The sequence below is a fragment of the Cheilinus undulatus genome, linkage group 18 (genome assembly GCF_018320785.1).
Source record: "Cheilinus undulatus linkage group 18, ASM1832078v1, whole genome shotgun sequence".
In the NCBI taxonomy this organism is placed as follows: domain Eukaryota; kingdom Metazoa; phylum Chordata; class Actinopteri; order Labriformes; family Labridae; genus Cheilinus; species Cheilinus undulatus.
The window spans coordinates 5,883,003-5,904,333 of record NC_054882.1 but is presented as its reverse complement, the minus strand read 5'-3'; the positions used below and the strand labels follow the sequence as shown (position 1 = coordinate 5,904,333).

The following is a 21,331-nucleotide window of genomic DNA, read 5'->3' as shown; positions in this document are numbered from 1 at the left end:
ACAAAAACAGTTCAACATGAAGAAGGCACGGAAACAAGAATCACTTCATGGTTTGAGTAACTTTATTGAAGGGAAAACTAAAAAGAAAACAGAGCGACGAGTTGATTATCAACCATCAGCTTTGCATCAATATTTTAGGGCTACAAGAAGACAGTGTTTGAGTGGCCGTAAAACTAAAAGCTCATCAACTGGCTTCTACATAATGAAAAAGAAACAGAAAAGCCTTGAGGGGAACCAAATTTTTCCAACTGTTCAGCCTGACAATCCACTGAATTTGCAGAAACATATCAGATATAATATCCTACCTTTATTAACATGCATAAAATACAACATTGAAGTTCGTATAGTTTGTTTCCTTAACATTGATATATACTGCTGTGCTTCTCTGTACACACACTCTGAAAGTGTAATAAGATACACATCTTTCCTCAGGTAATAGATTCCTATGCTAATGATCAGAAGAACATACTGATGTCACACCAGTCCAGTAAGCGAATACAGGAGCCACTAACCAGTTTCAGAATCTTTGAGAATTGGCATTTTCCCCATTTTAAATGTGACAAATTTAAAATAAATGCAGCCGAATTTGTAGATTTCAACTCCTAAGTGGTCGTATTGATCACAAAGACAGGTTTTTCTATAAGTTCTTTTATCCCACAGTGAAGAAAATATCAAGCACACAGGATCAGGAGGGTCTCCAGCCGGATCACTGTGGGCTTGATACAGTGTTCAGTGTCAGGAGACCAGTCGCTTTAAATTCTACCAAGTGTGTGCAGAGTAAATGAATGACATCACCAATCTAGGGTTGAAAAACTCTTACTGGGCCATGCTCAAGCTGTTCAGCACCATAGTGGTTCTTTTTTAAACTTTTATTTTAACTCCATTTAAAACAGGAGTTGAAACTTCACAGAAACTGGCACGTATCCTAGAGAGAAAACACTATCTTCTTATGAGCGCAGATGGAAAAAATAAGGGGTAAAATGCTCTGATTAACAAAACAAGAAAAAAAAGGTGAAAAAGAAAAAAACAGAATCATGGATCTTGCAGTTTGAACCAGAAACGTCATTTTCCTGCCACCACTCCAGCCATCACATTGCGTATTTGGTTGTCCATTCTTTTGCCATTTTGAGGTATCTGCAAAGACAAAGAAAAAAACTTTAGATTTGTCATACAAACATTTAACAAAAAAAAAGTCCTTCAGCATCTAACACCAAGCAAGTGCTTCCGCAACGCTGTTAAAGCGCATGCATGCTAGGCACAATGCTTCTGAAGGAACACAAATCAAGTCAGCTTCATGACAAAATTGGGTTATTTCTCATTTTTAATGATCAAAAATGGCAGACCAACTCCTGCACATGGTCTAAGCTGTATAAAAATAGGCAGTGTAAGAGTTAGCCTGCTTTTCCTTTGTCAGGTTCATTTCCCTCCTATACAACCATCTTTTCCAAACCATAAATAATTACAATTTTATTTATTATCTGCCCAAAACATATCTTTGGATGACCCTATTAAACTTGTGGATAAAAATATTTCTTTAATTTGTCTGGCTGATTAACAATAACAAAGATAGATTTAGTTTATTTTCATGCTAGTGTTAGTGGTTACATATTCATGCAAAAGTTTATGCTTTAAAAGTTGTTGCACAAGCCATCTTTGTTTTAGGTCGTTGCCTTGATTACCAGATCAGTAATCATGCCTGTGTGTTCAAGACAAACTCTTTTCACTCCAATACCAAGGGGACAATAAACCATCTAAAGAGATGACCCTTAAACTAAAAAAGTTATTAGAGATGTGCTGGCTGTGAAAACTGGGGCCAAAATCAATACAGAGGTTTAAAATAATTTAGTCAATTTAACACTCACCAAGCCAACATACCCTTCTTCCCAGTAGAAAACACCTTTTCTGAATCAGAAGTTCAGTGTAGGCCGGCTCTTGATATTTGTTCATGTCACATTGCACGTTGCAATTTGATTATTTTTCCCAAATTGTCGAGCCCGTCTGTGCCATCACATAACTGCATAAAGGCTGTCATCATTTTCCTATTAAGTAGAACTTTAAAGGTTTACAAAAATGTCTGCAGAAAGGTCTTTAACAGAGCATTTGCACCTTGTAGAAGTACAGCATTCAAAAAAGTAAACCGTTTTTCAAAAATAGTTCGCTATTTTTAAAGCAGTACTGGAAAAACTTATGTTTTTTTCACTTTTTATGCTACTTAGTATTTGTATGTTTTGAGTTGAGAAATACAGACCTCAGAACTATCATTATTCCCTGCATTTTCCTTGATAACCGAGCCAGTAGATTTACATTAGACTTGTCCAGTTTAATTGCAATTCCATATCATTACCAAATTGTTCAGCTAGGATTGGGCATTAAATGTTTTTCCTAATACAGCCAAAACTTACACCAAATTTTACTGGGGTGGGCGGTATTGCCACCAGTTGTTCAAGAACCCAGTTTAACAAGAGCTTGCGTGCGTGCACGTGCAAGCACAGCACGCAGAGCGCACACCTCTGCAGGCACTTTATTTAATCCTTTAACAAAAAACTTTGAGTTAGAAACTTCTCCGTCTCCTTTTTTCCTTTCTCTGCATAAAGCTTCCATGAATTCTACCCCACCCAAAAGTTAACAGGAAATACGAGATATAATAATCCACAACTATTATAAGTATCTAAAAATGTGCAGTGATGCTCTCTGTGCTTCTAAACTAATAAGGAATTACTGTATGAATGCCCATTCCTATGTGCAGCACTACAGGGGTGCATAAATTGTGGCTTGATACTGTACAGTATCAGGGCTGATACTGAATTTTTAAAGAAAAAAGCTTATCAATTTCCAATTCCAATGTTTTTATCCATTCATACTCTTAGAACAAGACTCCTACACTGCCAACATCCGTGAATACGCCAACAAGTCAATTTTTTTTCCACATATAAAAACTCTTCTCTGTAGCAGTAATTAGGTGTATAAACTTCCCAGTATTACATGAACATTTGAACATCAACCACAGATATGATTAGTTCATGCCACATTAACTGCCATGAGGCCGATGTCCAACATCAGCCGGTATCGGCCTCGTTGATAAACAGATGCACCGGTTAACAAGGGACATGCTGTTAGTCAATTTGTGGGAGTGCAGTCATAAGAAACCTATCATACATATGTGATTATCCCCATGTTTAGCAGAGCTGTAGTGATAGGCTTCTTACAGAGAATTGATCAACCGGACATGAATTACAAATTGTTACAAATGGAAATCTTTTTGTCACAGGGTGAGATTCATTTTTCTTCACACTGACACCCAGAAACCCTGAATGTTCCATTGTTTCCCCATCAGTGCCCGTCTGAAACATCTTTAAATTAGCTGCTAAAAATGTACTCTAGTTGCTCATCATGTCAGAGCCCAGCCTATACCAGTGTGTTGACTCCTGAGAGCTCAGGATACGCTCAGCATTCATATATGAAACCCAACCCTGATAAACCCTATTGTTCTCCACTACACTTCAGCCTCCTACGCTATACATCATGAAGGGTTTTCTCTGGCAGATAACTATTGGCGTGTCCTCAAATGCACCACCAAGGAATTTTTCAGGATCATCCCTGCTTCTGCAATATCACTCGAACAACAAAAGAAAGCCCATTATTAACTGTGACGGCACACTTCCATCAAGTTTCTACAAGGTCAAAATGGTCACCAGCAATATCAAATACAAACCAAGGTGCAGTATTAGGATCTATTGGTTGTATATTGGGCATTGAAAGGCTTTCTAGCCTATTTGACAGGACAGCTGATAGAAAGAAAGACCATGTTGGAAGAGAAGGGGGATTGCATGCACTGAGGCCTGTGAGCCTAACCTGTGATCAGTATGAGGGCAACAGCTTCCTGCTCTGAGCTAAAGCAGAATTCCAGAATATAACTTATTTGCAGAATCCATCTGCAGACACTTGAAAAAATCCTCTACACAAACAAAATTTGGGATTAGTACAATCATAGTTATACCAGTCAGAGCATTCAGAACTCAACAGGCCAAACTCAAAACAGCAGCCAAGATGCAGCAGCGACTCTTGGCCTTACCCTAAAGCATGGCATACTTTGTAGTCCACTCCTGAGCTAGCTTATTGTACCTGACAGAGTGAGACATCAAGATTCAGGAAATTCTTGTACATACACTTTCATTCACCTGATTTACTCTGTGCCTTAATATTGTCTTTAAATAAATGTAGTTGAGTTGAACTTCAGTGCTGTAGTGAACTTGTGATATTTAAGATGCTATTTTGATGCTGGAATGGATGTTGTTAGAGCTGATAAGCAATACAAGGCTCCTCTTTTTTGTTTTGCACATCAGGTTGGGGCTAGTTTGAGTCTTTATTTGTATAAACATATAGCTTTTTACTAGTCTTCCCATCTGATTGTATATCTGGAAATGATGGCTTTGTAACAGAAACACCTTTAAATTCTATGAACATTTTTCAACAGCAAACATCAATTCCAAAAAGTTCCAAAATGACATTTTAGACTAAATCTGATGGTTCACAGCAGGACTGCTGATTCAGACTGCACATGTTTAAGCTGTACATGTCCCACTGTTTTTTGGGGAAAGTAAGGAGTATTTGAAATACAAAAAAAATGTGAAAACCCACCCACAGAAGACAAAATACTTACTTAAGGTTATCTGTTTTGTACAATCGTGCAATCTCTGGCACTAATGGGTCGTCTGGGTTTGGGTCAGTTAGGAGTGAGCAAATGGAGAGAAGTACTGGAAGAGAGAAAGTACTAAATGTTAACAAACTATCCACATTCAAACAGTAAATCCACATCTTTGATCTGACAGTCACAATTTGGATTAGAGTTGTGACCTACAGGTCATGCTTATACAAATCTCAGCAAGGAGGCAACTGGACTTCATTGAGGAGCTTCTATCAAGTCTAGTTGTCACCTTGACCAAGATTTGGACAAGCAAAAACAAGGGTAAAGAATAACAGTTTAAAGCCTTTTTTGTTCATCTTCACAGTACCAGAGTTTTATACTTCAATATGATATAGCAAAAAACTAACAGTGATGCCTGTTTTAATGAAATGGTGGAAGTAAAACATACTCATAATGGGTCATTTCTTGTTTCAATCAACCAAAAATAGAGACAAACGACAAGACACAGTCTAGGAGGAATGTATACTTATTTGTGACTTTATGTTTATCTGTGTGTGTTTTATTTTTTATTTTATTTATTCTATTTTATTATCATTATGTTTTTCTTATCTTGGCTTGCTGAACACTGACGAGACTATTGTATTATGTACTGTATTACCGTATATACACTGTGTGACAATATAGAAGATCTCGATGGGATAAGGAGGGAGGAGTGATGTTGCCATTTTGGGGGGAAAGTTCTTCTAGAGGGTTTGCTAAAGGGAAGCGCTTACTACCTGCTGCACTACTGCCATTGAAATATGTTATGCTCTTCTCTTTGCTAAATACATAACAATTGATCGAAAAAAAAAGAAAAATATTAAAGTTACAGATGTGGATTTAATCCTTAAAGACCCCAAAAAGTCACCCAAGTTCCAGGATAGTTTGAAAAGCTGCCGCAAGGGCATGGATAGCGCCATTCGAAGGGCAAAACTGCAGGCTGCAAGATGTTAAAAAGGTGGCTATGATGTACAGTTTGAAAGCTATTCAACTTTTTATAACCTTTCTTGTCATATAAAACAACGGCAGTCTCAGAGGGTTAAGTTTTGGTACTTTTTCAATACAGTCAGTCAGATCCCTGGTTACCATGAAAGGGCTGGTGACCCCCCTGAGATCCAGGGGGGAATTTAAACCTTAAACCACATTCCAAAAAATCCATACATCTAGTTTGGTCATGGGTTTCTGACAGTATCTGTCCCATCTGGGTCCTTCATGTAAAAACTTTTAAGAAACCACAGTTATAGTTTACATTACTGTTTTTTTTATTCTATTCTTACCTTTTGAAATAGTAAGTGCTGGAGACCACTGTGATCTGAGAATATCCAGACAGATACTGCCGTTACTGTTGATGTTTGGGTGGTAAATTCTTGTTGTAAATGCAACCTAAAAACGGGGACAAGAAAAAAAACAAAACAAAAAACATAACAGTGAGGATGGGTAAAACAAGAAATCACAATGCGTTATGCAACGTGATTTCTTTGACACGAGGCATTGACGTGTGACACTCATAACTATCTACTTCTGGAACGACCGGTATTCCTTCATGAGGGCTGTCAACAGATTAAATCAGTTTATGACATCTGTCAAAGGTTCCTCTTTAGAGGAAACTTGTCTCTGTTATTTCTGGTGCTTTTGGAAATGAAGATTTAAGCATGAATTCTCCTCAGGGATCCCAAAAACATTTTTGATGAGGCTCTATAGATAAAGGACGACATTTTAATGTAGACACACATCACAGTAAGAAGGCTGTGTTCCAGGTGTTATTCAGCTTACCTTGGGTGGTTTGAAGGGGTAGTCTGTTGGAAAATGAATTGTCAAGAAGAAAACTCCTCCCTGATATGGACTGTCAACCTGAAAACAAGCATGACATTTACATAGTTTAGAGACTTTCCTTCTCTCCATAACTTCCTCATTATAAAGTCAAATTTTAACCTTTATCTCATGAGTTCATTTTGAGCAGCTAGGAGCGACAAATTACAACATTGTGGTGTATAAAAGAACAGAGAGCAACAATCTAGTCATAAAGAGTGTACTTACAGGCCCCATGATTGTGGCTTGCCAGTGAAACACTGCAGAGAAAAGAAAGTAAATGTTACAAAACAGGAACGGGTGAGAGGTATGTGATCTGACAGGCTTCTGAGGCGTCTGAGCACCTTCAAAGGAACGCCATTTCCCTTTGTGGATCAGAATCATCAGTGTTATGCTGTATTCATGTTGATCACATTAAATTAACCTTTGTTTCTAGCACCCTACAAAGATGTTTAAGTATTCATGACCAGAACAACCAGTTCTAAAGACTTGATCAACAACGACCAAAAGTTACAATAATGCAGATCACACAACTTTTTAAGATTTAAATCTCCTGAAAAATGTGTCCATCTTAACTGTCAAACTCTAACTCAGTCAATTTTAACTTTTTGCCAATTATATTTGCAGTTTAACTGATCTGAAAGTCAATCAGAAGTAAAAAAAATATCTACAACTAAAAAACAAAAACCACAGTAACTGATATTCTTTAAATTATATATGCCAACAAACACTGTGTACGATGATGTGTTCTTCAACGCAAGAGAGGAGAATCTGAGGAATCAAACTCCAAATCTAAGATTCTTTTTGCATTTTGAAGATTTTGGGGATTTTTTTTTTTTGCCTTTTTGACAGGTCAGCTGAAGAGAGACGGGGAACATGGGGAGAGAGAAAGGAAGACATGCTCCAAACGTGTGCTGAGGCCAGGAATCGATCCCACTGCCAAGTGCGTTTAGAACTACAACCTCTGCTTAAGAACATGGGTGTTAGAATAAAGAGCATTTTTACAGGATTTTTTAAAATCAAAACCGGACAAGACCACCAATTCTTGATGTCACTGATGTGATAACAAAGACAACCCCTTGCTAAACAACAAATAGCTTCAATTCATGTGTAATTTGCTAAGATTTCAGATTTTTGCATTATGGTGCTTGAAAACAGAGTCGATGCCTTGGTCGTTGCTGACAAATTTATTCAAAAGCAAACTAAAATTAACAAACAATGGTGCTCTTTTGCTGTTCAACCCTGTGATTATTTTTTAAATTGATTTTTATAGTCTTCATCTTGTCTTGGTCTGTCTCGGTCTCCATCCCCCAAAAGTCTTGGTCTTGTCTTGGTCTCTATGCGCAGTGGTCTGACGCATGTCTTGGTCTCAGTGTGGTCTTGACTTGAACCTAGGCCATCTGCATATGGGGGATGCAACCTAACATCAAGGCTATGTGTTTTATTTTTCATTGTAAATCAGGTGTGCGGTTGGTAAATTTTCTTTTTATATTTTGAGTCATAAAAAATATGCAAAGACAGGTGAACCTATTGCAGTTTCTCTGGCTAATTTACCAATTCATTTAAGGTCTAGCCTGCTGATTCAAATTCAGGAAACACTAATGAACCTACAGCAGTTTCTTTAAAAATGTGTAAATTGGCTAAAGGCCTACTCTAGTCAGCTGATTAAGATGCTAGACTATCCCTGATTTTCCATCTTTACAGAACCATAAAAATACAGCAAAAACAAACATTCAGTACCTCTTTTTACACTGGTAACTGTATCCAATCACAATTAATCCCTTCTTATTAACTGTGTTTAAAAAAATTCTTCAAACTGGCCCCAGGTTACTTAATAATTGCTCAATCTCATGTTAGGTAACACCTGATTCACCCTCTTCACCTGCATACGTCAACACTGCTGAAGAAATCATCATTACCCAATAATAAAACAATTGTGACAAATTTATCAGCTCATTGCTTAAAGTCACAAACCTGTCTGCCTCTTTCTTGCTGCGTCAATGATCAGTATTTAGCAGACTGTATCTTGATTCATGCCCATTAATTATTAGTCAGCATTAATCTAAGATATTCCCTGCAAAGTGATTCATCTCACAGCAGGTCCAACTTTTTAATAACACACAAGCTGTTTTGTTATTTCAGTGTCGCTTAGTGACCCAAGAATTTAACAGGAATATCAATTCAATTTTGCTTCTTTACACATACTTTTCCCACTCTCCAGCCATTAGAGGTGAAAGAGAAAGAAAAGGAGCACACCAATACGGACAGCATAGATGTGAAAGACAAGCTGATAAGGGTACTATCAAGAAAGAGGAGAAAGTTTCAGGAAATACTATCTCCCAGTTGGTCACAGCTTTTTTCAGTTAATTATGTAGCCATATAGGCATGGCACATAACTTGTGGCTTAAGTTACTGCCATATCGTCACAGACAAAAAACAATGCCCTTATTGCTTCTCAAATGCCAAGACTGTGGTTATCTTGAGTTGGATATTGAATCTGTATCTTTAAATATTCCCATGTTCTGCAAGAGCTTATTTACCTTAAAAAATAACAGCCATAGAAAAATTGTAGTCTTATAATTCTTCATAAAGTTCCCAGATACTTACTGTCATCTCCCACTGGGCCGGCTGAGCACTGTGCTGGAGGGTCACGAGAAAAATCGTTGAGCTCCTGTAATAAAAGAGGGATAAGAACAATTTAATCCACAGTAATCTTCCCTGAACTAAAAAATGAAGAGACAAGATCTGAAATTAAAGAGCCAACATGGGGTTTCAAACATGAGGTGGTTTGCTTATTTATTTCACAACACTTTATTTACCCAGTTATCTCCTGCAACTCTTTTCCAAGTTCAACACAACAGCTCCAGGGAAGGGGGCCACTTTGTTATCATCGCCACAGTTGGGCCTGAAGCGTACGTACACTGATATTTTTAGATCTCCAGCTACTTTAGAGAGAGGTGGAGGCCACAACCTCAGCCCAGGCCTTCTGACACTTTAGACATCAACATTACACAACATACTTGATGGATTTCACTGAAAGAGGCGTTTGTCAACAACCGAGTGAAGTAATGAAGCAACTGCATAAAAACAAGTGTATTACTTGAAGTCTATCCTGATCTCTGGACAGATTGACGGAGGTCCCTGCCTTGCCTTGAATACATTCAGACCCAACCATAGAACCCTCAGAATCATTCTCTATTTTATGAATGTAACAGCAGAATTACATGTCTTAATTTATTTTCATAACCATTGGATGCGACATGCTGTGCTTCAAATGAAACTTTTAACCCTTTTTTGTTTTTACATCCATGACTGTTTAATGTGCTTTTATGGAACAGTAACACATCCAGACCAATTCAAAGATGGCCTCATGCTTTCTGATAATACCTAGCTCTGTCTTCATCTTTTTAAGTGGTCCTGATTTTTACTTTGACACCACATACCATGGAATGATACAATCTGGAGCTTCAAAAAAACAATCCAAGTCATGGGATAGGTGTGTTGGAAGAGTGAATCCACCAAATATTGCGAGCAAACATCATGCAGTCTAAATTACACAAATCGTAAACTCCTGCAAATACTGAATGTTGAATATGAACCGTTGGTAATGCGCTGGCATGAGCTTGCCATAAGTTGACATCCAAACATTGAAATTACCCAGTACTGGGCACTAGGACTTTCATTTTTTTGTATCAAACACATATAAACACTTAAAGTTTGCCAGACAATTGAATTTCAGATTTCTGGAGATGGATTGATAATTTACTGCAGTTTCGACAAAATTTAACCCTTGAACTTGCTTTTCAAACATGAGCTACAAACAGCAGCAGACCATCATCAGCACTTACAAGAAACAGAAAGCATACTGAAGGACCTTTAGATTCAGGGAAGTCCCGGAGAAGAATTCCTTTGGCATAAAAAGTTTGAGGAGTCAAACAAAATGTTGAACAGACGTGTCCCATTAAGACAGTCATGTAGGGAGTCTGCTTGTGATTTTTGATAATTTATTGGTACCATGACCACCCTACTTCAAATGCAATTAGCTTCATCTAGGGATATATGCGGTAGATGGTATAAATGATATAAATTTGGCCTATGGTAGAGATTTGGACTCTACCAACCAATCGCGATAACGCTTGTTGATGACGTCATGGTATCTGCCTCAGTGTGACAATGGCTTCAAGCACAGAGACCACAGAGCAAGAAGAGCTGGTTAAAAAAATGGTGCCAGAGAGCGAGTTGTGACACACAGCTCAGGCTGAGTCTAATAGCATTAGCAACATCAATAGCACGTTTAGCTCTAGCATTATGTGTAGCCGGGTAACTAACCGAATTTCAAGGACTCTTGCCACTGTAACTAGGCACAGTAAGCAGGCAAAAACACATGTTTTTTCCTCTCAAAGTCTGATGGCTGTACTGCAACTAAGTCAGTGTGCTGTCTCTGTCAGCCTGCCTGAGGCTTTAACACAAGTTAAGTGCTACTTTGGCTGGTCTCAGAGCCCAGTGCTGCAGCTCTTCCTCTTACAATGGCATAAACAACCGCTTAAAAGTCTATTTTAACTTATGATTTTCTTTTCTAAGTCCACAGTGAGTCAAAGATCCAGGCTGCGATGTTAAATGAGGTCAGAAAAGCTACTGTAACCTAGCGGTATTCTCTGGTACAGCAGCCAAAGATAACTAACTCAATGCTAAACACAATATTTCGGTTAAGCTCTTCAAAATAAAAATCTGCGGCTGTTATTTTTCTGAATGGCCCTTTTGTGAACACCTTCACTAGAAAACGTGTTCAAGTCATTAGCAGCTTAACACACCTCATCAGGTTAGAGATGAAAAGTGAAACTTGGAGTGCAGTTAGACAGAAGTAAACCTCGAGAGACTTGACAAAAAAAAAACATGTTTTCTGTGTTCCTATACTTAAAGATAAATTGAGTATGCCATCAAAGGCTTGTTTTAAGGGGAGAAGGGGGTTAATAACACTTGAATTTGGATTAAAAAGCATTATCTCTTTTTAATTTTGTGATACTGTGATATAATACCATTATCGTCAAAGGCAAGAAAAATACCATGATATGATTTTTAGGCCATATCGCCCACGCCTAGCTTCATTCATTTCAAATTTGGCATCTGCTGCTGTTGCTAATTGTGCATTTTTGCAGGAATGCAATTCTTCTACACCTTTCTGAAGTAAGTCTATGTATGACTGAGGCCATGTTTCAAAGACAATTTCAAGTTAAAAATGGGAACCTTCTGTTGCATTCTGTCCGTTCATTTACACAAAAAAGCATTATGGTTGCCTAAAAAACGTCTTCTAAAGCATGTTCCAAGTTTCTTTTAAAAATAAAACCATTTCTCCAATTGTATTACCAGGCAATATGCAGTTCCTCTGAAATTGAAGACTTTTCAGAAATGTTAATATAACACAATTTATAATAGGGATACCCTATTTTATCAGTATGACATCGGTATCTACAGATATTCTTAGAAGGCAATTATCGGTATCAACAGAAATCATATCCGCCAATATCTAGACCTTAAATATCTGTCTATATAGGCAGTAAATATTGGCCTTATGAAAGATAAAGTAGTTTTTCTCCGTTCATCATCAATTCATACACTTTAAAGTGTGTTAAAAGGACAAAAAATTATTAATCCCCAGACTCTAATTTGTGTGTTTTAGGGTTGGAGTTTTAGATTTAAAGTCTAATTAAATTTTTGTGCATTTTAAGGACTGAAGTTTTAGGTCTGGACTACATTTAAGTATCGGTATTTCATCGATATATGTATCGCACCTGTAAACATTGGCAAAAATCCAACATCTAGGACTGGGAATCAAGAACTGGCTCCAGCTGAGAACCCGTTCCAATTAGCTCAATCTATCGATATCATTTACTTTTGATTTCAATTCCTTTATCAATGCATTGCTTCCACAGGCCTTAAAAAACAGGGTCTCGCAATAGACAGTGAGGCAAACAAGAACAGGGAAGTCAAGGAAATAAACATGGCAGACAATCACACAACAACCTAAAGCAATCGAAAGTGTGGCTTTAGTTTAGGGATGCATCGAAATGAAAATTCTTGGCCGAAACCGAAAACCGAAAATGAGGAAACCAGGGCCAAAAAACGAAAACCAAAAGAACTTATGCCGCCAATTATTAGTACCATTGCATTTATGGCTATGACTGTGTAAATCAATTGCAATTGCAAAAAATAATATTAATGCTTCAAAGAATAAATCAATGAAAAAATTATGTAAATATTTGTTAAGCGTTTCATTCCAACAATACACAATACAAAATACAAAATAAAATGTTTAACTTGACCGCACCCATGTATACATGTACCCCCTGCGAAGTATTTTTTCAGCCAAGTACCCCCTAAGCAGCTTAAAGCTTTTTGGCCAAAAAGAAAGACATTAAAGAGCGCTGTGACAACCGTCTGATTTATCAAACTTTGTAACTGATAAACACTTTCAAATTACAAATATTAGATTTTTTTTCATACATTTTAAATGTTAAAAATGAATGACTAAAGTCATGGCACATCTTCTCATCTCTAAATGTGGGAATATAAATTAATGTAGCTATTGAAAACAGCGACTGGAAAGGCTTTAAACCTAGAAGTGTGCAAAACTGCTGGGCTGCAGTGGTCTCTCTGGAACAATATGGAAATAAAAACATAGAGCTAGAAAGAACTAAAAACCTGTAAATAATAAACTAAGTATAAAAAAGATTTCTCTCTTCTCAAACTGAAATCATGAACTTAGTTATAGATCAGCATTTCTTCACAGAAAATAAATCATAAACCTTTTTATGAATGGAGTGATTGTGAATACAGTGATTGACAGGCATGTGCCAGTGTGGGTCAAACCATCCTGCCATGGGGGAGACTCAGGGGGTTTTAGGGTGATTAAATTTAAGAGCCTACAAAATATTAACTCCAGATTATAAACTTAAGGTCCTTACACTCTAAACGCAATTTTTTCATGCAAATTATTTACACAAAATATTTACATTTAGAACCTATAGCGAGTCAAAGTAAGCTTCCGCACCTGCAACATTATTTCGCTGTGCGACATTGCTGCGGATATTTAAGTACCACATTTGCACTCATATGGACGTTGGGCTGCCTGTTGCCTGTCTCCCTTTCTACCAGGCTAAAAAAAAAAGAGGCTTTTCATTTTTGGCCGAAAACCAAAAATGCACTTCTGGGCCATTTTCGGCAGAAAATTTTCAGTGGCCGAATTTTCGGTGCATCCCTACTTTAGTACTCAAAAAACAAACAAAAAAATGCAAACAGCGCAATGTGCAACATCTGTCAAACAGTGATTCCATGCAAGGCACACCTCTTTTTGCAAAAGAACTAACATTTTTGTGTAATATTTCCCCCTTTTTTTTTTTTTTTACATGTTCAGAGATCTAAGATCTAGGGACTAGTTTCATATTTATTTAAAGGTTTTATATTAAAGAAATTAGCTCATTATATCCCAATTCAAGTTCAGAGATTGAATATCCATAGAGCAGTTGGTTTTAATAGAGACATTTCCAACAATGAAGAGAACTTTTTTAGAGATTCAGCATGTTCTCCTCTCAAACATTGGCTGTTTGACATTTTTAGTTATCAAAACTGTTCATAATAGTAAATGAAGTGTACTTTTGTCATTGACTCTCACTGTAGGTAGCAAACATCTTGTCAAGTGATCAGAGTAAGAATCAACAATGGTATTGATATTAATAAAATAGTAAAAATTCCCATCCATACCAATATTGTGCAGCCCAAAATACTGATGTCAGCTAAAATATTTTGCAAATATCAGCTTGTAGTCAAAATCCAATACAGTGTATCCCTCATTTCTAAATAACAGCAACATATATAGAAGTTTTTTATCAACAATATTAAGAAATGTATTACTTTTAATTACCAAAAAAAAATGCAGAAAAACCCATATACACTGTTTATAATGCAAAATGTCCAGACCACGAAACTGTTCAAGTGTCTGTTTTCCTGAGTGTTCTGACTCTTTTATGAGTTATAAGAAAACCCTGAGGACTCTTCAACACCACTGGTGAATGGATGGATGATGCCATGCGTCTCACAGCACAGTTTCTGAGTGGATCGAAAGGTTTTGGTCATTTTAGCTTGCGCCGGTTAGGTTTCGGCCATGACTTCCAAGTTTAGGCGGATATGAATACAGCAGTTATAAAATTAAAACGGTGTTACCCTGTCTACTATATCATACTCTTCTGCTGCCAACTTCCTCCATTTTACTGCCAGAACACACCCTGTGATGTGCACAGGCAAAGAACAAATACTACCACATACCAAGGAAGTGTCTCATGAACACGGCTGGGACTGCTGACATAGATCCACTCTGATATGAGTCATAGCTTCTGGAAACGTCGCTGGAGTTACGAAAGATGTTGATGGTTATTCAGCTGAAACACGGGGTCAACGTGTGCTTATGAGCAAATAGCTCTCAAACGTGTTTGTGTTTTATGTCGACGTAAGAAGTGTAGAGCAATTCATGAGGCCGAACACACAAACCCTGTAACCGACTATGCTAATGCTAGTTAGTTGGCTAGCTTCCTGATCAAATGTACAGTTGGCGTGTGTGCTAGCCTATACAAAGAGGGATACTACTCAAGATGAACAAGAACGGCAGCAAAAATGAATATCTGGTCATATAAAGCATATATGAGCCCCCAAGCCCATGCTCCACCGCCATGTTTCACACATCCCAGCAGTGTAGGAGGCTAACGCGGCGAGTTAGCAGTGACGGTTATGAGACAGTAAGCTAGCAGGATCGACGTTATCTTACCTTGTTGATCCTTTTCATAGCCATCCTCTCTCTGTGTTATGCTCTGTTAGGAGGGTTTTCCAATACAAGCAGTAAGAGGCAACTGAAATGTGCCAGGATGATTCACAATCCGTCAAGTATTTGACGCTGGGTTGACTCGACGGCCTTTCTTCCTCGAGCTAGCGCCGTTAGCTAGCCAGAACTACGTATGCGCGGAAATGCTAACAAAGCTAGCTGGCGATTTTTATCCAGCTTCTTTTCGCCCAAAGGCAGACGTTGTGGTGCCCCTCGACAGTCCTCGTTTCCCTTAAAGTTTCAGAGTCTTATTTTCAGTTATTTCCGTCCTGGTTTGGGGTGATTAGATGCCTCTGTCAGGTGAAGTTTCACCGGCAACAAAAAGATCCCCTCCCTTCGGTTTGTCTCGGTCTCTGCTGCTAGCTAACAAAGGTCAAAGGTCAAAGGTAGTCTTGAGCCTGGAGGGACAGTTCAGGGCCTGTGCCATTTTCTGTTCATGGTAGGGTTGAGATTCTGGCTGAAGAAGAGGGAGGCAGAGGACTCGAGAGGATGAGACACATGTGGGTACCAAGGAAAAAAATAACAAAATAAAGAGGAGAGAGAGAGAGAGGGGGGGAGAGAGAGAGGGCGGGGGTATTGAGGGGTGCTTGTTTTTGTTTTGTTTTCTATTGATTTTTTTTTTTTTTGAGTAAATGTGAATGTGAATGATCAGAGTGTGTGCATGCTGTGTAATGTGTGGTGTGGTATTGTGTAGTGTTTAGTGTAAGTTCATGTTGTGTGTTGTCTCAGGCAGCAGTGATCAGGGTTATGGAGGGTTGGGAGGCTGGGGGTCTTTAAACTGAAGGATGAGTGATAGAGGGGTGTTGACTAATTGGTAAGCTTCTTTGATGGTTTTCCTGAGGGCCGGGTTTACTGAGGCAGATGAAATATACTTGATGGCTATTGCTTGGTGTTTTTTGATGGTTTTGATGCCGGATATGGAGTGGACGTAGTGGGTGCTGATGAATGGTGGGAGTCTGTGGGCCAGTCTTAGTGCTTTGTTCTGGATGGTTTGTAGGCAGAGTATTTAAACAGGGGACGGATGTATGCTAGGTAAACTTTGGTTATTGTGGAGGGTGAGGCGCCATGCTCTCCGCAGAGGGCTTTGAGGTGGTTGAGTCTATTGTCTGTTTTGTGTTCCAGGTTATTGATGTGTTTGGTCCAGGTCATGTTTCTTTGGAAGGTGATACCGAGGAATGTTGCTTCTTTGCTGATGGTTATTGGCTGGTTGTGAAGAGTGGGGTGGATGTTGTTGAACTGTTGGTGTTGATTTTTGGTGAAGATGACACATTGGGTTTTGACGGGGTTGAGGGTGATTCTCCAGAGGTTTGACCTGCCTTCTATTTCAGTGATGCATTGTTGGAGTTTTGAGGCAGCGAGCTGTGGGGATTTGGATGTGGATCAGTAGCAGAGATCATCGTCAAACTGTGGAACTTTGGCGATGGTGGATGAGGAAGAGGAGGGGGCTGAGGACTGAACCTTGGGGAACGCCTGTTTGGGGGGTGAAGGGGGTGTAGATGGAGGTGGAGACTTTGACTTTTATCTGGTGGTTGTTGAGGAAGCTTGAGATGATGGATTGTGTGGGTGTGGAGTCTGAGGTTATTGTCTAGAAGTCTGTAGATGAGTCTGTTATGCCATACTTTGTTGAATGCTTTTTCAATGTCGAAGAATATTGCTATGGTGAGATGTTTTTTGTTGGAGTTCCGGTAGATGTCTTCTGAGAGTCTGAGTATATTGTCTGTGGTTGTTCTTCCATTCCTGAATCTGGCTTGATGTATTGCTAAAAGTCCAAGTGTGTTGATATGATGGGTGAGGCGTGATGTGATGATTCTTTCAAAGAGTTTTCCAATGAGGCTGAGGAGGCTGATGGGGCGGTAGCTGGAGGGGTTGTGGGGGTCTTTACCGGGTTTATGGATCATGGTGATGAGGGCAGATTTCCAGGGTGAAGGGAAGTGACCAGATGTGATGCAGGAGGTGAAGAGCTGTCCAAGGTGCTGAAGGTAGATGACTGGGGCTTGTTTTATTAGGATGGTGTCTATGGTGTCTTCTCCAGGGGCTTTATTTTTCATTTTCTTGAGGTGTTGTTGGATTTCCTTTGTTGTAACTGGGTCGGTGAGGGGATGGGGCTCTGTGGTGGTGTTGGCTGGGTTGGTCCGGGTTGAGTTGTGTTTGGAGATTTCCTTGTCGACGTGGGTTTTCCAGTTGTTGTCAAAGTGTGGCTGATTTGGACATGAATGGATGGTTTCTAGATGGTTACGGAATAGTGTGGCTTTGTCTATGTTGTTGGTGATTATTGTATCTGCAGATTTGAGATGTGGTGTGTTGTTGTTATTGTCCATGTCTCCATTTATGCTTTTTATTTTCTGCCAGAAGGTGCGGGGGTTTGTGTCTTGGTTGAGTTTTTTGTAGAAGGTGTTCCAGGTTTTCTGTCGGTGGAGGGTGAGTTGTGTTTTGATGTTACTTTGTATTTTGTTGATTTCTGTTTTGGTGAGGGGTGATCTGGTTTGGATGTATTCTCTGCGGAGTTTTTGTTTGTGTTTGATGAGCTGGAGAAGGTGGTGGGGTAGTGACTGTGGTGGGGGTTTTGTTGATTTAAGGGGTATGGTTTCTTCTCTGGCTTGGGTGAGTAGTTGGCTGAGGTGGGTTGCTTGATGGTCCAGGTTTTGGGAGGTGGAGGAGGGGGTGGTGGGGGTGGTGTCCTTAAGTTTTCCTTCTATGTATGATTTGTAGGTGTCCCAGTTTGCTCTGCTGTAGTTGTATTTCTTTGTTGTGATTGATTGGAGCTGGAAGGAGAAGGTGGTGAGTACTGGTAGGTGGTCACTGGAGAGATGGTTGGTGGTGGAGAAGCTGTGGAGTCTTGTGGCCAGGTCGGGAGTCCATAAGATGAGGTCCAGGATGTCTGGGTTGCCGGTCAGTGGGGATATGTGGGTGGGTTCATTTGTGTTGATTATTGATAAGTTTGTGTCCTGTAGAATCTGTTTGAGTGCTGTTCCATTGGAGTTGGTTTTATTGCAGTGGAAGTCAGTGTGTTTGGAGTTGAGGTCGCCCATGATTAGAGAGAGGCTGGGGTTGGAGGTGGCTTTGAGAAGGGGGGCTGAGGGTTTGATTTCAGGGGGACAGTAGATGCTGGTGACGGTGATAGTGTGATGGGAATGGAGTTTGATTGTTATAGCGACATATTCATTTCCGTTGAGTTCTTGTGATGAGAGACCAAAATCAGTTTGACTGTAGTAGATGTGGTTTTTGACTAAGATGGCGACTCCTCCTCCATGTCCTGTTTGGCGTTCTTTTCTGATGATGTGGTAACCGGGGATGCGGATGCGGGATGATTTGCGGGCTGCTGCTGCGCTGAGTGCTAAACAGTATTGATGAAAGGAGTATTTTTACTGTGTTAACGGGGTGATCTGCAACTGTAAGAGATTTAAACAAGTATAGGAGAAGAAGGAGAAAGAAAGAGGTGCCTTTAACATTTAACAAGTGCCTTGGTCCCACATGTGTCTCTCCTCTCGAGTTCGTGGATTCTGTTAGGAGTAGACAGGGTAAAGGCTTCTGTCTGTAGCCGCTTGTGGAGAGCTGCTTCGGCTGTTGAGGCAGGAAAGCCACGCAGGTTCGACGCGCGACAGTAGAGAGCGTCAAGTGAGCGTCGAGTGTGTCAGTTGTTAACTGCAAATCAAGTGTGTTCGCTGGCGTTCAAAGATGAAGAATGATGAACTCATCGTAACTCAGAGTAACCTCTGTGAGCAGGAGAAAGTTTGTCTCAGCGTCTGAGATGATGAAATGATGAATGATCTGATGATAGGGTTAGCTAACAAGCGGCTGTCTGCTTGTATTTGAAGCTTCTTGGAGGAAGGCGGTCCTGTTTGCTGCTGACTGACGGGGCGGATGTGGTGTCAGATTGGTTAAAAGCTCCCAGAGAAAAAGCGACATGCGTGACAGACCAAGTTAGCACATGTCAGTTATTGTCTGCTATTGTTATGAGCCTTTAAAGTTCAACTTTTGAGCTTCTAGATGGCAGTAAAACGGGCGGAGCTATGGAAGAAAACAAATCCAAGTGGAGGAAAGTTGGCGATTTCTTCTGAATATGAACCACTCTCATCAAAGCAGGAAAATAATTCACTTAATTCATTAACGCTGAAGTACAATATAGGCTTTTTCAAAATGTAAACCCCTTTCATTTAAATAGAATGACCATTTTTGATATGTCATAAAAGGTCAAATGGGTTGGAAAATGGGGAATAGTGGCAAAATGAGTTAGAACTGGCAAAAATTGGTGTAAAAAATGTTGAAAAGCAGCTAAGAAGTGACAAAAATGTGGTCAAAGTGACAGATATGGGTTAAGGGGGGCTAAATGGGTGAGAAAATGGTGAAAAGCAGTTAAAAAGATGGCTAAAAGTTGTTAAAAGGGGCAAAAAGAAATTACAAGTTTAAAAAAATAGGCATAAAGTGTGTTGAGAAGCACAAAAATTGGCAGAAAAAGAGGTGAAAAATGATTATTTACCTGCAAAAATGAGTTAATATTGGCAAAGAAATTGGATCAAAACAACAAATGTGGTTTAAGAAAGGCAAAACGGGGCTGTGGAAATAAAGACATTTTATAAAAAGTGGCCAAGATGGGCATAATCAGGCAAGTATGGGCAAACGTGATAAAAGTGAAAAGACAGGTTAAAAGTAGAATGAATAGGGTAAATGGGCAAAAATCTGATAAATGTGGCAAATATGGGTTAAGAAAGGCAAAAAGGGGCAAAAAATTGTAGAAAAGATGGTGAAAAGCAGTTAAAAAGGGCACCTGGACTACTTGATGTAATTGACCCATGAATTCTGCTCTCTGCCAGAAAATCCAGAAGGAGGATGTGTGGCCATCACTCCACGACCTTTAGCTCAAGAGCACTTGGATTATTCAGCAGGACAATGATCTGAAATACTCACAGCAAGTCCACCTCTGAATGGTTTGGAAAAACAAAAATTAAGGACTTGGAGTGTGTGTGATTTTGGATGTGTGCTGATGACTCGGTCATCATGTCACCTTGCAGCAAATTTGTCATTTGCACCAGATATGACGTGCAGTATGACGTCAAGCTGAACAGCTAAAAAGGGGCCATCATGATAGCAAAAAACAAAAATGATAAGAGGTTTAACTTTATCTTGGATCAACTGCTTAGTGTGGTGAATAAAGACAAATATTTAGGCCACATCTTTGGAAATGATTTAAGTGATGATGATGACAATGCACAAAGCTAAAAGATTGGCATGTAAGATTTATAAATGAGCAACAGTTACAGTAGCAAAATCAGAAGTAGCAAAAATTCACTGTTGTGCATCACTATATGAAAGATGTAGGCTTTCATTTCAAAGAATGGCTTGCAAGACAATAAAGTGATGCTGAAAGGCAAAAATTCCCCCCTAATCAAAAGAGTAAAAATTAGAGTTTGATGCAGGAAAGGTCCACATGTACTTTCCATGATGGAACAAAAGCCATGTTATGGTTAGACGACCTCAAACAGCAGAGATTTTAACATTTAATGACAGAAAAAAAAACAGATTTACATCACAACAGTTACCAAATCTGTTGCCTTCCTTTTATGGAGTTGTCTTGAGAAAACTTAAAGATAGTCATGGGTTATTATAGCTGCCATGATTACTCAACTCGTAAAATTTCTCCAGCTACAGTTAAGGCAATAAGCTAATTCAGTATTTACTGGTCATCATGTTTCTTCTGCTTTCTTAAAGGTCACATATTTTACCCTTTTAAGACAAGTTTATATTGGTCTCAGAGGTCCTCAAAACATGCCTGTGAAGTTTGTTGCTGAAAAAACACTCCAGTGTGATTTAACTCAAGAAGTGAGACCCCTATATATTCTAGATTCATCATTCTAAAGTAATATATTTCAAGACTTTTTTGCTTTAATCTTGATGAGTATGGCTTACAGCTCATAAAAATCCACTGTCTCAAAATATTAGAATATCACAAAAATGATTTACAATACAGAAAT

At 39.1% G+C, this 21,331-nt stretch overlaps 1 protein-coding gene across 3 annotated transcripts; it reads right to left on the bottom strand.

Annotated features, from left to right (window-relative positions):
- Positions 1 to 44: 44 nt before the first annotated feature.
- On the bottom strand, positions 45 to 15,858 carry LOC121526012 (ubiquitin-conjugating enzyme E2 D2-like). Of its 3 annotated transcripts, none has more exons than XM_041812264.1 (8): positions 15,309 to 15,858; positions 9,101 to 9,164; positions 6,722 to 6,753; positions 6,458 to 6,535; positions 5,962 to 6,067; positions 4,661 to 4,754; positions 4,073 to 4,122; positions 45 to 1,134 (listed from the first exon to the last, which is right to left on the bottom strand). In XM_041812264.1, the coding sequence occupies exons 1-7, from the start codon at positions 15,330 to 15,332 to the stop codon at positions 4,074 to 4,076; spliced, it is 447 nt and encodes a 148-aa protein (XP_041668198.1). In that variant the 5' UTR covers positions 15,333 to 15,858; the 3' UTR covers positions 45 to 1,134; position 4,073. The 3 variants fall into 3 exon arrangements, with proteins under 3 accessions (XP_041668198.1, XP_041668200.1, XP_041668199.1); XM_041812266.1 differs by lacking the exon at positions 15,309 to 15,858 and adding an exon at positions 9,313 to 9,360; XM_041812265.1 differs by lacking the exon at positions 4,073 to 4,122.
- Between the last annotated feature and the right edge of the window lie 5,473 nt (positions 15,859 to 21,331).